Source organism: Chinchilla lanigera, unplaced genomic scaffold (assembly GCF_000276665.1).
Source record: "Chinchilla lanigera isolate Chin_1 unplaced genomic scaffold, ChiLan1.0 scaffold00049, whole genome shotgun sequence".
Lineage (NCBI taxonomy): Eukaryota > Metazoa > Chordata > Mammalia > Rodentia > Chinchillidae > Chinchilla > Chinchilla lanigera.
This window is the reverse complement of record NW_004955450.1, coordinates 9,780,700-9,797,026: the sequence shown is the minus strand read 5'-3', so window position 1 is coordinate 9,797,026 and position 16,327 is coordinate 9,780,700. Positions and strand designations below refer to the sequence as shown.

Genomic DNA, 16,327 nt, shown 5'->3' with positions numbered 1-16,327 from the left:
TGTATAGAAATTCTTCTCATTTGGTTTCTGATGCCTCTGCATGGATGCTCTATGTACCAGGCATGGTTTCCAACACCCACACTGGGCTGTGTATCCTTCTCTGCCTATTCAGGGTTAGACACCCCTTCTCTAAACCACTGTTGTCCCACATCCTCTCTCTCCAGCATGGGAAGACAACTAGCTCTATCTCACTTAATGCTATTATTACTAGAAGGAAAAAAAGATGGTTTTATGTATGCATTTAAGCCAGCAGAATTAAACCTATAAATTCACTCTCAATTGTACAAACAGTCACGTAAAATACCTATTATGCTACACATCTACACTCAGCATGTGAAAGCCACCTTAGACAAAAAGAAGAGGTATAAATTAAGGAAGCTCAAGTTGGAGGTTAAAAGGCTTTAAAAAGTTCCCAATCTCTAAAGGTACAAGCAGGGTCAGGAACTTCACTATTTTATATTAAAACCCACAGGTCAGTAATTCCTGCAAGATACTTCTAAACAGGTATGTTTTATAATTTCTAGCAAGCCACCCAAACTTCCATGCTAAATGGTCAATTATCAAAACAGAATTAACTCAGATTTTGTGAAAAGCTATAAACAGAAACCGTAACTCATAAAATTTACAGCAGTCACACAAAATAAGACAAAGTAAGACTGTAGACATGCTGTTACTTACTTTATCTACACAATCATCAAAAAATGCCAGGCTTGCATCTTTATCACTCACAAAAGAACATTCCTCAATAAAGCGAATAAACATTTGTGTTTTGGTCATCATGTTATAAAATTTTTGATGTGATCGGTCCCGGCTTCTTAAGAAAGCTGTTGAACATAAATACATACTATGAGAACATGTATCATTCACTGATTCATAGAATTTTTGAGATAGAAGAAACCATGATCAACATGTCACCCCAACTTGCCCATATTCCAAAATATTTCTCAGAAAAAGAAGCTGAGATTCCTGAGTGGGAAAATGACCTGACAAATATGAAAGCAATAGGAAAGGAATATAAACCCAGATAACTCCAATTTTCATCCAGAATTTACCATCTTGTTTCCTCACTGTCTTGAAGGTTACACATAAACTAATCTATTTGAAAATATTTATTGCTATTTTTGGCCAAATTCTTTGCATGTTATGTGCACATGCACACCCTCATGTGCTCACCCTCTCCTCATACACAATACATATATGTCTTTTCAAAGCAGTAGTATGTTCCTTCTGATGATCATTTATTGTGCCTTCCTTCTTGTTTTGTTGTTTCTGAGATAGGGTCTCTAGTACTAAATAGCCCTGGCTTGCGCTCAGCTTGCGATTCTTCTGCCTCTGCCACCCAAGTAGCTGGGATTACAAGTATATACCACCACATCTGTCTTACTTCTTCAAATCAGAGTGAAAATCCATTTCCTGATTTCACTCTACTGATTATGCTCAGTTATACTGGTCTCGGCCTTGAGGTCCATGAGCTCAAGCTCTCCAGCTCTAAGGGCTTTGCAAAAACTTCTTTGCCAGAAACACTCTCTCACTATCCCTTTTTTTGGCTAATTTCTATTCATCTTTGAGATCATGGCTAAGATATTTTTTCCTTCCAGAAGGCTTTCATAATTTAAAGTTGTAAACTAAAATTGCTCACTCATATTTTCTTATCAGTCATCCTTTGGACTATAAACCCTGTGAAAGAAGAGACCAGGACTCCCACTTCATTTTTTTCATACCTGTATCTCTTTGGTACAGTAATAAATACCCAATGCCTAGCACTTAGAAGTATCAACATGTACTTATTAAATTTTCTTTCAAATATTAAATACTACAAAAGAAAGTCAATATGTATTAAGATGGTAGTTGTACTCTGGGGCTTTCCCAACTTGTATTTTTCTCATTCTGTGGTACTGACAGTAATATTTACAAAGCACACTGTAATATAACAAATAAGGTTGTTCAAGCGTAGTGGTAACCATCCATAGGTTCCTCTGCCTGCCTGTCCTGAAAGATGAGAAAGTATAGTGGTGCCTCGATTCACAAACTTGATTCATTCCATGATTCTGAAAATGCCCATGATCATGCTCATGTGGGAAAAATAGCTGTGGTCATGTTCATCACCCAAGGCAAGTTAGTCAATGAAAAAACAAAAACTAACACTTCTGTTTGTTAACCAAACTGTTTGCAAACAAAAGCGCTCATGAACCAAGGCAACAGTGCACTGGTATTTCAACTTGCAATACAGTGAAAAACTACGTATGTGCCTAGGAGGCTCTGTACATTTCAAGTAATTTCTTTTGTGTATCTTGCTAATAGGATTATATTTAGTTTAATGTGCCAGAGAATTAGTCTTCTGGAAATGGTTTAACGGAGTTGGTATTCACATATCCTTCAAAGAGTTATGTACTTTGAGAAATATGAACTATTAACCCAAAGAGCAAACAAATTATCCCAAGGTGAAGCTCAGTAAAATGAAAGCTATAAAACCACGCAATCACTCACCTTGAAGGGCAAACAGAGAGGCCGCATCTGTTGCTGTCTCAGAAGGGGCTTGTGTTATTGGCCTTAAGTATGATCTATACCCTTTTAAAATAGAAGCCATGAAGAACAAAAACGCCTCTTGGATTTCCAAATCTAACATGTGCAGTCTCTTTCCAGAATTAAAATCATAGTCATTCATTGTTAAATCCATTAGTCCATCATCTCTTGGTCTCTGCTGCACTGTGAAGAAATACAGTGTTAGTGTTTTCTCCAAATTGTTAAAACTAATACTCTGATATCAATGTGAATTTAAGTGTCTTCAAAAGGATTCATATCACCTCAACTATTTACACAACTTCATAGTATGTAAGCCTTATGAAAGTGTGCTGTATTGTTTTTTAGGCTCTGCTGAATATATTTTATATGCAAGTGAAACATATAATGTATTCTTGTTTGTCATCAGAAAAAAGTTCATGTCCACGTCAACTGGACACAGGGTTAAGGCACCAGCCCTCTGCCCCACCACTTTTAGTAACATATAAATGGCTGCAGGATAAACACACAGAGATTAAGATATAAAAACAACTCCCTTTTTTCCTGGACAATTTAATGCTAAAGCCAGTAGGTAATAAACGCATAACTTTACAAGAGAGAAGCCTGGTAAGCTAGCATTTTAATGAAGTAATCAAAGGGGTATCTTCATCAATAATGGGATAAACTGAAATGGGCACCTGATAAGGAAGCAATGAGAGGAATACATCATCCCTTCTGTATCCACTCCTGCCAAACATGCATGACAAGTATCTACCAGGAGGATTCTCAAACTCCCATCATGGATCATTCTATAATAGTAATTCTATTTCTTTAAAAGTATCAAGAAATAGCCAAATATGAGAGCACATGCCTAAAATCTTAGAACTCTAGGAGGTTGAGATAGGAGATCACAAGTTTAAGCCTATCCTGGGCAACCTGGCAAGGTCCTGTCTCAAAATTAAAAGGCAGTTGGGGTTCAAGATGTGGCACAGTGCAAAGGCTCTGAGTTTAATCCCCAGCATTCTAGTATTACTTTAAAAAAAAAAAAAGATCAAAAAGATGAAGGAAAAGTGAAGAATTGCTTTTGAAAAAGGGATACTGAAGAGATTTGAAATACATCCTATTCAGAGGTGACATCTACTCTCAAAGGATCAGATAGTCTTGTGACTGCTAAAAAATTTAAGGATTTTTTTAAAGTATGAGGAACAATTAATTGTCTTAGAGAGTTTGACAATTTTCATTGTTTAAGAGACTATAAAGAACATGGGCTTTGGAACCAGAACACCTATGTTTTAATCCTGGCATCATCCCTGTTAACTATGAGCTGTGACAAGCTACTGCATTTTCCTCAGCTTATTCTCATACTTATTCTCATACTTGTAACTGTAAGAGAAGAATGTACGTGAAAGTGCTCTGAGATACAAACTAATGCAACATTCAAATACTAGTACTATAAATATATATTTTTTAATACTACATTATTGAAGAGTCTATAGTTTATGCTTTAAGATTCTGCCCTCTGCTAGAGCTGAATGGGGCACTTCATTGCTTTTAGTAATACTTAAATGGTGCTACAATAGCTGCTGGACTTGTCAGTTTTTCAAAAGTACAAGAGCATTCATCCATCCATCCATCCATTCATTCAATTCCAGTACTGGGAATTGAACTTGGGACCTCGTGCTTGCCAGGCAGATGTGATTCCACCATGCTATATTCCCGGCCCTACAAGAACTTTTAGAAAGCAGTTAGCTTACTAAATCTAAATGTATGTAATTTATTTGTTCCATAAAATAAATCTTGTTATATTGGTGTCATTTTTTTCATATCTCAATACTTTTTTTGTTTTTGGTACCGGGAACTGAACTCAGGACCTTGTGCTTGCCAAGCAGGCGCTAATGCCACTGAGCTATATCTCTGGCCCTTCTTTTTTCTTTTTTTTTTTCCCCCCTTTCTTTTAACTGGGCACTGAATCCAGGGCCTTCCATATGATAGGTAAGTGCTGACTACTGAGTGGCATCCCCGGCCTTTTAAAAAAGTTTGAGATAGGATCTTACTCAGTTTTCCAGGCTGGCCTCAAAGATGCAATCCTCTTACCTTAGCCTCCCCAGTAGCTGGGATTACAGTTGTGCATAACCAAAAACATCCCAATATTTTTGAGCTGCTGTGGAGTTATCTACTTGTTATCAAATTTACTTTGTAAATACTGTCTTTTTCCATCCCAATGGTACTGTAAATATGTTGAACCCTCAAAGGTGTATGCTACTTTCTATGCTTACGTTTCAGTAACAAATGAGAACCTCACAGACTGCTACATCACTACTGACCATGTGTCACAAAAATAAATACTGTATTAGATTAGATTAGCTGGACATGGTGGTACACACCTGTATTCCCAGCACTCTTGGAGGCTGAGGCAAACGGATTGAAAGTTTGAACCAAGCATGAGTGAGTAAGTGATACCCTGTCTCAAAATTTTAAAAATTAAGAAGGGCTGGGATGTAGTGCACAATGAAGTTCCCAGGGAAGAAAGAGAACTGGATTATAGATTCTGAATGAGCCACAGTTTTTCTACCAAGAGAATCAAATAAAGAAATAAAGGCTTAATTGTTCCTATTAGTAATTCTAGATTGCTATCAAGATATATTTTTATATAATTTTTCCTGAATATTTTGTATCCTAATCAATTTTCATTTTGATTAATTTCACTCATGCTTTTGACAAACTTACCTTCAAACTGTTTGAAGTACTAGGTAAAAAACCTGAGCAGCTCTCACCCCACTGAAATCGTCACCCTTTTCTAACATAGTTCAAATCACTTGACTTAGATTTTCAAAACTAACTTTATATAGTATGTACAATGAAAATATACAAATGAAACCTTTTACATTTTCCATGTTATTTCAATAATGATAGAATTAAGCAAAACAACCACCTTGATATACTTCTGAATTTTATTATTCTAAGCTGGGTCTTAAGAGTCTGCCTGATGTAAAATATATATTTTGCAATCTCCCATTTAGCTTCTAACAAATTTTGCTTTAATGTTCACTTGCCTTAAAGATTGTAAATGCTTTCCTTTAGCTAAATTCTTTTGTAAGTAGGACGGGTCTCCTTCTCATCAAATTCTACCCCTTTAACCTATCCACTTACATTTAGCAAGCTGCTGGTGCAAATTATTCAGTGTGTTCATCAGATTTTTACATGGCTTCTTTGGAAGAATCTTCCAGGCTACATTCTTCTTGTCACCAGTTCTGAGATTAAATGACAATGACAATATATTTGTTATATAGACTTTGAGGCAAAATATATATATGCTAAATTTTAAAAAGGGGAAACAGAAAACACATTGAACCAAAAAATAAAACATGTAAAGAATACTTTAGCTAATGAAGAAAATACTATTGGGGTAAACTGGGATGCTGAATAATTTTAAATTAACTTATGTAAAGGTAGAACCTTCTATTAAATATGGCATAAATTATTATGTTGGTATTGAATATCTTATACTTGCACTGGAATCATGCTAATTACAAGATTTCTTTTTTTCCCTGTGCTTGTATCTAACATTAGAATTTTGTCTTAAAATACAATGGTAAGTTTCTCTTTTTATTCTGTATTGTGCAGTTACACAATAAAGTAATTAGAATTTAGAAATAGTCAATTTAAGTAGATCAATGTATTAGTTAAGCTTTAGAGATTTGCCTTTTTGGTGTTTAGAGCAAAGTTTTTTCTGTTTCTTCTGTCCTCATTGTGAACATAAGTATACAGTTGAAACAGTCAAACTTATTTTTGTATTGTGTGGTATATTACTGTGTGGTGTTGAGGACCAGGGTTAAACTGCTGACCAAAGTGTTCTGAAGACAAGATAACATCACAGCAATAACTGCCAACCTGAGAGATAAAAGCAGTTCTCTCAATTAACAAGATTTACTGCTTAGAATGTCCTCGATCCTTTGTTTCACAAGGCCTTGCTCAGTTTCTGGCCTTTCCCTCAGCTATTCCCTTCACTTTTCCTCTCGTGCCCCCCACCCCACGAACTTGGCTGAAACCCAATATATACGGCAATCCAGAGAAGTTTTTGCCTAACTCCAAGAGAGTTCTGATCTTTCTGGACCCCAAAATCATATCAGTCTCTTTAATTTAAGCCTTTGCCATACTTTCATTTTAGAAGATCAGGGTCCTGCCAAGCTCTCAATATTATGATACTTTTTTGTTGTTTTTTTCCTCCCCACTTCTGTCTCTACTATTAAACCATTTTCCTAATTAAAAATAGCTTAATGTGGTGAAAATTAATTTTAATCTTTAACATTGTTTAGACACAATATTGGGAAAATCTTAATATAAGATTATTTTTATATATTGTAAGTAAAAGCACTGTAGAAAACTTTCAATGAAGTTATGATCCATAGAGATAAAAATATTTTGGTGTACTTACATAGTTTCCTAGAAATAGAAAAATTATTTTTGCCTCTTTCAGGAAAGAAATAATCTGTGAGGCTAAATTACTTAACTAAAGGATAACATTTAGAAATACTTCTGCAACTTTTTTTTTGGTACAGGAATCGAACTCATGACCTTGCACCTGCCAGGCAGGTGCTGTGCCACTGAGCTATATCCTCAGCTTACTTTTGTAACTTTAAAAGAAGATAGCTGCTAGAAAGTGGTATTGTGTTTCTAGGACAGGCTCTGATAATTTCCTCTATCACTGACACTACAACACAGCTGTAGTGAAGAAGTGTAGAGGAAGAAAAGTCCATAAAGTGTTATAAAACTTTTGAACTTAACTATTGCTTTGTTGGGTCCACTTCTTGTCTATTAGATTTTTTTTTCTATTTTAAAAGCAATGAATACTTATTTTAGAAAAATGTACAGAAAATGAGAAGAAAAGCCATTCTGACTAATTTACTCAAGTTCTAACCACCAAATTTAGCACAGGTGAGCAGTAGTGGAATTTGGCTGAGCTTTTCCGTTTCTTCTTCTTCTTTAATGTTCCCTAAACTGCCCTAGAACAAAAAGAACAACTATCACTTTGAAAACTAAACAAAGAAAAGAATGGATAGGTAAGTTTGAGCCAAAAAAGAGTAATTTCCCTGGAATTTATTCTATAGTTCTATAAGTGAGAATAAAAATTAAGACAGACCAAGAGCAACTGGTGAATGTCCCGCTGTGAAAATGCTATCTCATTTATAATGTGACCAAGAGGATGGAACCCTGTTACTGTGAGAGCACAAGGTAGAAACAGCTTTTATACCACTGTCTTGGTAGATGCTGTAAACAGCATTCCCACTGTGTTATAGAGTTCACTGAATGCACATCTGCATGCTAGAGTAGATCATGAAGCAATTTATGAGAAAGGAGTATATCTGATTTGCCGTTTTATTCCCAGTCACTAGCAAGGGAAGCACTTGAGATATATTTGTGATATAAATAAGATATACGTTAGTACAACGTGATTAATACACACAGTTACTGTCATCGACTCACGTACTTTCCACCTCTTGCCATTTATATTGTCACTGCAAAATGTGGTTGGGTGGGACAGTTTTATCTAGTACCTTAGTTTCCATGTACAATAACCATCTACATTTTCATTCATGCTTGTTTCCCTTTACCAATACTATTACACAATGACCCAATAATTAGTGGGAGAAGATTTGGTTGTACAGTCAGACAATGGTAACTTCAAAACCCAGTTCTGACAGAAGCTCTGATAAATTCCTTAAAATACAAGCTTTGGTTTCTTTATCTGTCAGAGGAATTAATAAAAACTACGTTCCTTAGTACAGAGAAAAAACAGGATAACCTAAGCTATAAATGCAACTTTATGTCTGGTACATAATAGATACTAATTTCTCCCATTTTCAGATACCTCTTGATATGCAGAATATACTCTGTATAGTATGTAGCTAAGATAAAAAGAGAAAAGGAAACTAAAAATTCTATTATTTGAGTTTTTTCCCAGAAGAATGCCGTTAGTTCACGAGTAGTCCTACCATGTTTAAAAGAGTGATAATATTAAGAAACAAGAATATGAGGGGAAACTCATTTTTGCTTGATTTTTAAATTCATTAGCAATCAAAATTAGAAAAATAAGAGTTAAGCAGGAAGAAAAAGTTCTTTTAACAAGTTCAGAGAAAGAACCACACAGGAAAATGCAATTTACTACTATAATAAACATAGTATATATTTATTTACCACCCTTAACTTCACTTTTATAAAATATAGTATCACATAACATTTAACAACTAATAAATATCTATTACTTTAATATTTAAAAGAATTAAATATTCCTAGTAAGTGAAATGTCACTGGTAAAGACTATATCCCAATTTAATAAAATGGCTTTTATGTAGCAAATACACTCCATATTTTCTTGGTTAATCCTTCTATGAATAAAAATTTTCTCCATTGTATAGATGCTTTGTAATATAATATTAATGTTTTCGAAATTTTTCTAATAGTTTTTTCACTTGAAGTTTTGACACATGATAATGACTGAGAATTAACCTAAAATTTTGGAATTAAGTTGAATGCTTTAAAATGGAAAGCTATTATTTAAAAATGGAGGGGCTGGGAGTATAGCTCAGTGGTACCACACACGCTTACCATGTGTGAAGCCATGGGTTCAATCCCTAGTATCAGGGGCTGGGGATTTAGCTCAGTGGCAAAGCGCCTGCCTGGCAAGCACAAGGTCATGAGTTCGGTTCCCGGTACCGGAGAAAAACCAAAAAAAAAAAAAAATCCCTAGTATCAAGACAGACAGATTAACAGATGAGGAAAAACTATTTCACATCTACTTATTTAGGGGGAAAAGCTATACTTGCTTTTAGGCTTTACAGTTAAGACTAAATCAGTTATTTTAAGTATGCCCTGTGGGTGCATGTTGTTACAGCAAATTCTCCTTCCCTGAATAGCTTAAGTACAGCCAAACGGAAAATATGGGATAAAAAGAAACAAATTATTTTTAAAAATCTGTAAGAATATAGACCAACAGTTACAATTTAAATATTCCAGTAAGAAGACAGGAAACCTACTAGAATCCTTACATTTCTAGATTATAAGGTAACAGATTATGTTTAATTTAAAGTTTATTTTAAAGTTCTAAAATACTGCATTATTTTTTCTGTGATGTACATTTGTGACAATATTATAAGAATCTGAAATAAGATTAAAATAATCAAGGAATAGGGCTTTAATTGAATTTGAGATTTTATTCACATGCATATAACAAAAGGGGAAATAAACTCTTGTTTCTACCTTCAGTTTCCCTTCTGATAGGGTTCTAAGTAAGCACGATTATAATGTTTCTTAAATATTTAAAGCCTGAGGATTAAAGGCATACTTGCCTTCCCAAAAACCTTTTCTAATATCCTCCATCTATGCCACTGAAACATAGTAAGAGCTGCTAGAAAGATGGCAATAACTCCAGATACAAAGAAAAAATATCCCTCAAAAGAATCCTACTTAGCAATCATAAAGCACACAATTGTATCCACTCTAAAGTTGTATTGAGTAGCTGTAGAATCACTGAAATGTACTTACTGAGAAATGGTGTTGGTATCTAAGTCAACACAACTGACATCTGGTGGAGGGTCATAGAGATCAAAGTATCTCGAGTCGATCCCCACTATGAATGGACATGGTGCACTCAAGACATCTGCTAAAGCCAGTGGGCAGAGAGGAACATACGGGCACGGCCAGTGGAAAGGGAAAATCATCTTGGATAAACAAAGGGTGGGACAATATTTACCTTTTGATAGTGAAGAATAATTTATTACAAAAAAATTACACACGTAAAAATTCTCTTTTAACTATTACTACTCAAAGATTAATGCTTGTTAATAAATTAAATAATTATAACTGAAAGGTAAGGAAATTAAAACTGCTTCAATAACAAAAAAATTCATTACTCTCTGAAATTGACATTTTAATAGTTTTAAGTTACATGAAGTTTGAACTAAATCGATTGCTAAGCAGAAATGATGATACTCACAGACACTAGTGCCTCTGTCACACTAGTAAGTACAGAAGGCCGTAAGGAATGGATGAGAATTTTATGTTCTGTTACTGCAAATACCAGTAGTGTCACAGCATTTTCAGGACCTAGATTCTGAAGTAGTGTTGAAAACTTGCCACCACTGTCAATCAAACAAAAATGTGTAATTTAAAAATAAAAGTCTAAACAACTAACATCTAAAGTAACAAGATTAAAGTTCACGACTGAGGTGTGATCTGTACTATATACTTTAAATGATCGCTGCCCTTATGCAGAGCAAACACAGCATCAAAAACATACTATGAAGATAATGAAGTTAATAAGGTTTCAGAATCATTCATTCTTCTGAACAGTATTCAATATGGAAAATGAAAAGCCATCTGCTTCATTTTATATAAAAAGATTTATTAGGTAGACAGTATCTAAATGTGCAAAGAATTAAATAAAAAGGATGCTTTAGTTGAAAGCAAATTCTTTAATGTAAATTTTTTGAACAAAGCACATCTTCTGCTGTAATTCTCAGAAAAACTATGACTTACAGGCCTATGTCCCTTAAGGTAAATACATATATTAAAATTTGGATTTATGAGTTGGGCATAGTGACACACCCTAATCCCATCCACTTGGGAAGCTGAAACACAAAGACTGCAAGTTTAAGGTCTGCTCACACAATTTAGTGAGATCCTGTCTTAAAAAACAAGGACTGACAACGTAGCTCACCATTCCCTGGGTCCAATCCTGAGTACCACAAAAAAATCTAGATTTATAAACAATCATTACTACTGTAATAATATTAGAGATAGAAAATCAAGAGCTACAAAGTGATAAGGTATGCATACAAAGCAAATTAATAAAACAATAAACTTAGATATTCTATATGGTAACAAAATACTGGGTTGGTAATGTAATTCAGTAAATCAAATAATATTTTGCCTAAATGCTAACTAACTGGCTTTACTTGATTAGATAAAACATAGCTAATAACATTTTCTAAGGGAAATGAAAATCTATGTCCACAAAAAACTTCTGTGTGTACATAGCAGCATTAATGACAGTAGCCAAAATGTTGAAATCTCCCAATTGATGAATGGATAAATATAGTGTATCCATATAATAGAACATTAGCAATAAACAGAAGTAATGGTACATGCTACATCATGGATGAATCTTGGAGACACTAAGTAAAAGAAGCCAGGAATACGAAAGCCACACATAGCTTGATTCCATTTACATGAAAGGGCCAAACCAGGCAAATCTATACAGCAAGAAAGCAGATAAATGGTTGCCTAGGCCTACAAAGGGTGAGTGTGCATGCATGTGTATGAAGATGAAAACAATGAAGTTAACTGAAGGATTCAGGGTGTTTTTAGGGTAATGAAATGCTTCCAAATTTATAACAGTGATATTATAAAACTGTAAATATCACCACTGGATTTTACATTTTAATTGAATGAATTATATGAAATGTGGAATCAGCTCAATAAAGTTGTTACCTAAATGAAGTCCTTGGGGGCGAGTTAGAATCATTTATAATCAATGTTTCTAGTTTGTTTTCAGCTCAAAGGTTAAAAAAATACTGGTCACTCTGAGCTGACAGCTAGTGATGAAATAATCTGCAATTCTTACAAAATTAACGTCGAAGATGGCAGCTGGTCTCTCTTAGCTATGTGCTGCATAACAGCTTAATCACACTGCAATTATTTCTGTCAGAAAAATTACATAGCTAATTAAATTTCAAGAAATGATACTACAGTGAAAACAATCTGTGAAATATTTAAATTAGGAAATACACTGCTCTGTTCTATTTAATAATTATAACTATTTTTCTCATTTTACATTAAATTTAAACTTGTTCTTAAATGTTCTTCAGAGGGTAATTAAAGCTAAAAAAACTCTTTTCATAATCTACAGATATATGCCCATTTATGTAATAGTAAGTGCTAGATGATAAGCACACACAAAGTATCAAATACTGCTATAATATTTTTTCTTTTTTCTTCAAAAACTGTAGGTAATCACTAAATAAAAATAACTAAGAAACAGTTGAATGAGGAGCATTTTCACTGACATTTGAAATTTTAGCTAGGGAAGAGAATATATTTCAATGTTACTTGAGTTCACACTACATCTAGAGGAATATAAACAGAAACGAAGTTTTACTTGCCTCAGTGGAAGAGGTGAAGAAACAGGCTGACTGAGAATCAGATTATCATGTGGTGATAACTGGAAGATTCAAAATAAAGCATAAAGATTAATTTTATTTTAAAATATTTTTATTAAGACAAATATTAAGAATACCACCTTATGGTAAATACATTCAGATAATAGTAATGTCCATGCAGCTTCCTAGTCTACCAGTATAAAAAGTTAGTAACACGTCAAGATAATGGAAAATATATCTTGACTTTTGACCCCTTCTATATCTTTGTAATCTGAACTCTATTTCTTTTCTTCTGCCCTCAACTGTTCTCTAAGCCATTTTTACAAATTTACATTAAAAAACTAAATTATTCGTTTAATAGCATAAACTCAGGATCAGCAAACTTACTGCCTACAGTGCAAATCCACATGCTGCCTGTCTTGCAAACACTTCTTATTGGAGTATAGCCATACTCATTCCTTATGTATTATCTAGCTGATTTGGTGCTGTAACAGCAGAGCTCAGCAGTTACAAAAAAGACTGGATGATCTGCAAAGACTGAAATATTTAGTATAAGGTCCATAACAGAAAAAGTTTGCCATGTTCTGCTATAAAATAAATCTTCTCTATGTACTCAGAGTGTGCAATATATATTCCGGCACTAAATACCAACAGGTAAGACAAGGATAACACAAGGATATGCAGATGACTGATTACAAAGGTCATCAGAATGGTATTTTCTAGACATTTCACTTCTATCAATCTAATTTGTAACTAATTTTAACTACATTTTCAAATTCATGCAGAATTCCACAAATTTGAGTCAGGGAGGTGGCTCAGTGGCACAACACCTGCCTGGCAAGTGCAAAGCCCTGAGTTCAATTCCCAGTACCAAAAAAAAGAATAGGCAAAAAAAAAATGCCACATATTTAGAAATATTTGCCAACTGAGTTTAACTATTAAATGATATACACTAAGGACAGCAATAAACATAGTAAAGGATATATAGTGAGAATACATTGAAATAGGTTTTTTGTTGTTGTCCCCCACCGCACCGCCCCCCCCCAGGTACCGGGAATCGAACTCACGACCTTGAGCTTGCCAGGCAGGCGCTGTGCCACTGAGCTAAATCCCCAGCCCCCGAAATATTTTCTTTATATAAATCACTTCACAAATGATTAAGCAGACAACTTATCAAGAGTACAAATAAATATAAACAAAAGAGAAAAAATGCAATTAGGTAGGAAGACATGCAGAAAGTAATTTATAGGGGCTGGGGATGTGGCTCAGTGGCACAGCTCTTGCCTTGCATGCACAAGGCCCTACAGTCGATCCCCAGCACCACACAAACAAATAAAATGTATACTTCACATCAATAAAAGTTTGCTTAATGTTAAAAAATGAAAATAATTTATTTTCATTTTAAACTTCATCATATCAGAGATGGACTTTCCTTCCTTCATGCAATATATGTAAACATATACAACTTTTCCTCATGTCCATTCTAATATATTTCACTCAGTGAATGACTGCCAAAGCTACACACAAACTTGCAAATACCATTTTGTCCCATTCTGTGAATTCAAAATATCTACTTCTACCTACTTTAACTTTTTAACCCATTCTCTCAAGAAAAAACATTGGCTGTCTAGGAAAGAGTTAAAACATTAGGGGCCGAAACTCCCAAAATAAAATAGCATCTGGTTCTCTTTAAATCTCATTAGATTTTTCTCCACTTAAAATTGTTATTTTTATGTTACATTTTGACTGAGCCATTAATAGTTCATATATTTCTCATAGTAAGAAAGTCTTACCTGAACTAAAATCCGTGGTCTCTGAGGAGATGGAAAAGGAACTTTATGCATAAAATGAGAAATATGCCTTGAAAAAAAACCACAAAATCCCATTGATTCCAAAGTGAAATCATATACTATAACGGTTAATATATCATCAGAAATCCAAGTTGAGTAAAAAGCCCTCTATAAGTAAAATCTTAATAATATGAAAACAAATAAACTCCAAAAATCATTTGCCCATTAAAGTTTTGTCCTCATGTTAATAGCTGCTCACATTCAATGTTTATGTTATTGATGTCTCAAAAGCCACTTGAACTTTTCCCTCTCTACGCAGGTAATATAAAACATACAACACAGTATGTAACGTATCAGTGATTTGAACATTACCAAAAGAATTCATTCTTAAGTCAATTGCTCATATTTTGGAAGTGATACAAACATTGAACATGCCCTAGAACAATAAGAGTGAAATGCTTCAAAATGATGAATAATAAACTTTCTATTAACAGGTTTAAAATGCCATTACTGATTTTATAATTTTTCCCAGATTAAAATGGATAAAAAGCTAGATCAAGCTGGACATGGCTGTGTATCTAAAATCCCAATACTCCAGGAGGCTGGGGCAGCAGGTTCCTAAGTTTGAGCCCCTAGGGAACTTAGTGCGACCCTATCTCAAAATAAAAAGGAAAGGGAGGGGCTACAGTTCAAGACAAAGGCCCTGGGTTCAATCTCCACTTACAAAACAAAACGAAACAAAACACATTAAATTAATGGGTTTTATATGAACACTAGAGATGAGAAAAAATGCAACCATAGTAAAAAAAAATCTTTTCATAAGCCAGGCATGGTGATGGCACACCTGTAATCCCAGCACTCTGGAGGTTGAGGCAGGAGGATCCTTGCAAGTTCAAGACCAGCCTGGGCTACAAAGTGAGTTTAAGGCCAGCCTGAACTGTATAGAGAGACCCTGTCTCAAAAAAAAAAAAAAATCTTTTTGTCTGTTTCTAGGAATAAACTGTTCTCTTTCTATGTTGTTTTTCCTTTAAACATTATTTCAAAATCATCTCATTTTTAGAAATGAGATCATTTCAACTCGATAAAGCCAGAAGAGAAATTTATTAATTTTACAAACATGTCTTACTATTTACAAGATACTGCTGGATATGGGAAGAAATGTACAACAAAGGCATGAAGGTACCAGTGTCTACCATTAAGGTATTCACAATCTGGGGGAAGAAAAGGGGGAATGAATAGCACAAGACACACATCTGCCTAAATTATCTGAAGTAGACAGAGTAGCAGAAATCAAAGTGTGACCCACAGACCACTAAACACTTCCAAGACCCGTTCACGGAGGATCTACAAGGTCAAAACTATTTCCATGATGGTATTAAGACACCATGCGCCTTTTTCACTACGCTGACAGCTGCATGGGTGGTCCAAAATCACTGTGGGTAAAACTGCCGGCACCTTACTGAGAAACAAGGCAGCGGCACCAAACTGTACTAGAAGTTGATGTATTCTTTAGTACTATACACTCACAGTAAAAGAAGTGTCAGTTCACTTAAGAATGTCTCTGAAGCAGTAAATATTAATCTTATTAAATCTTGATTCTGTGGTATACATTTAAAAAATATTCTGTGTGATACGAAGGGAAGTGTGCATAAAGCATTTCCTTTGGACGTATTAGTATGACGGCTGTCTTGACTGTGGAAAAGCACTTAACTGAGTTGTGAGTGAATGACCTGGTATTTTCCCCCCACAGAATGCCATTTTTGCTTCCACAATGACTGAGAAATTAAAGTTATATCGCACTGGGTGTTCAGAAGATATTTTCCATGTTTTGAAAATGAACAAATGAGCCTGATGCTTCATAGAAAATAACCTGCAATAATT

The 16,327-nt window shown here is 34.5% G+C and overlaps 1 protein-coding gene across 7 annotated transcripts in view; it reads right to left on the bottom strand.

The window, feature by feature from the left end:
- Dennd4a (DENN/MADD domain containing 4A) overlaps positions 1-16,327 on the bottom strand; it is a 128,070-nt gene that overhangs the window by 54,277 nt on the left and 57,466 nt on the right. For all 7 annotated transcript variants that reach the window (XM_005393707.2, XM_005393710.2, XM_005393709.2 and 4 more), the window contains 7 exons: positions 14,450-14,516; positions 12,660-12,718; positions 10,493-10,637; positions 10,042-10,217; positions 5,650-5,750; positions 2,488-2,706; positions 679-824 (listed from right to left, as the gene is read on the bottom strand). In XM_005393707.2, coding sequence (XP_005393764.1) covers positions 679-824; positions 2,488-2,706; positions 5,650-5,750; positions 10,042-10,217; positions 10,493-10,637; positions 12,660-12,718; positions 14,450-14,516 — 913 coding nt within the window. The remainder of the gene's footprint in view (positions 1-678; positions 825-2,487; positions 2,707-5,649; positions 5,751-10,041; positions 10,218-10,492; positions 10,638-12,659; positions 12,719-14,449; positions 14,517-16,327) is intronic.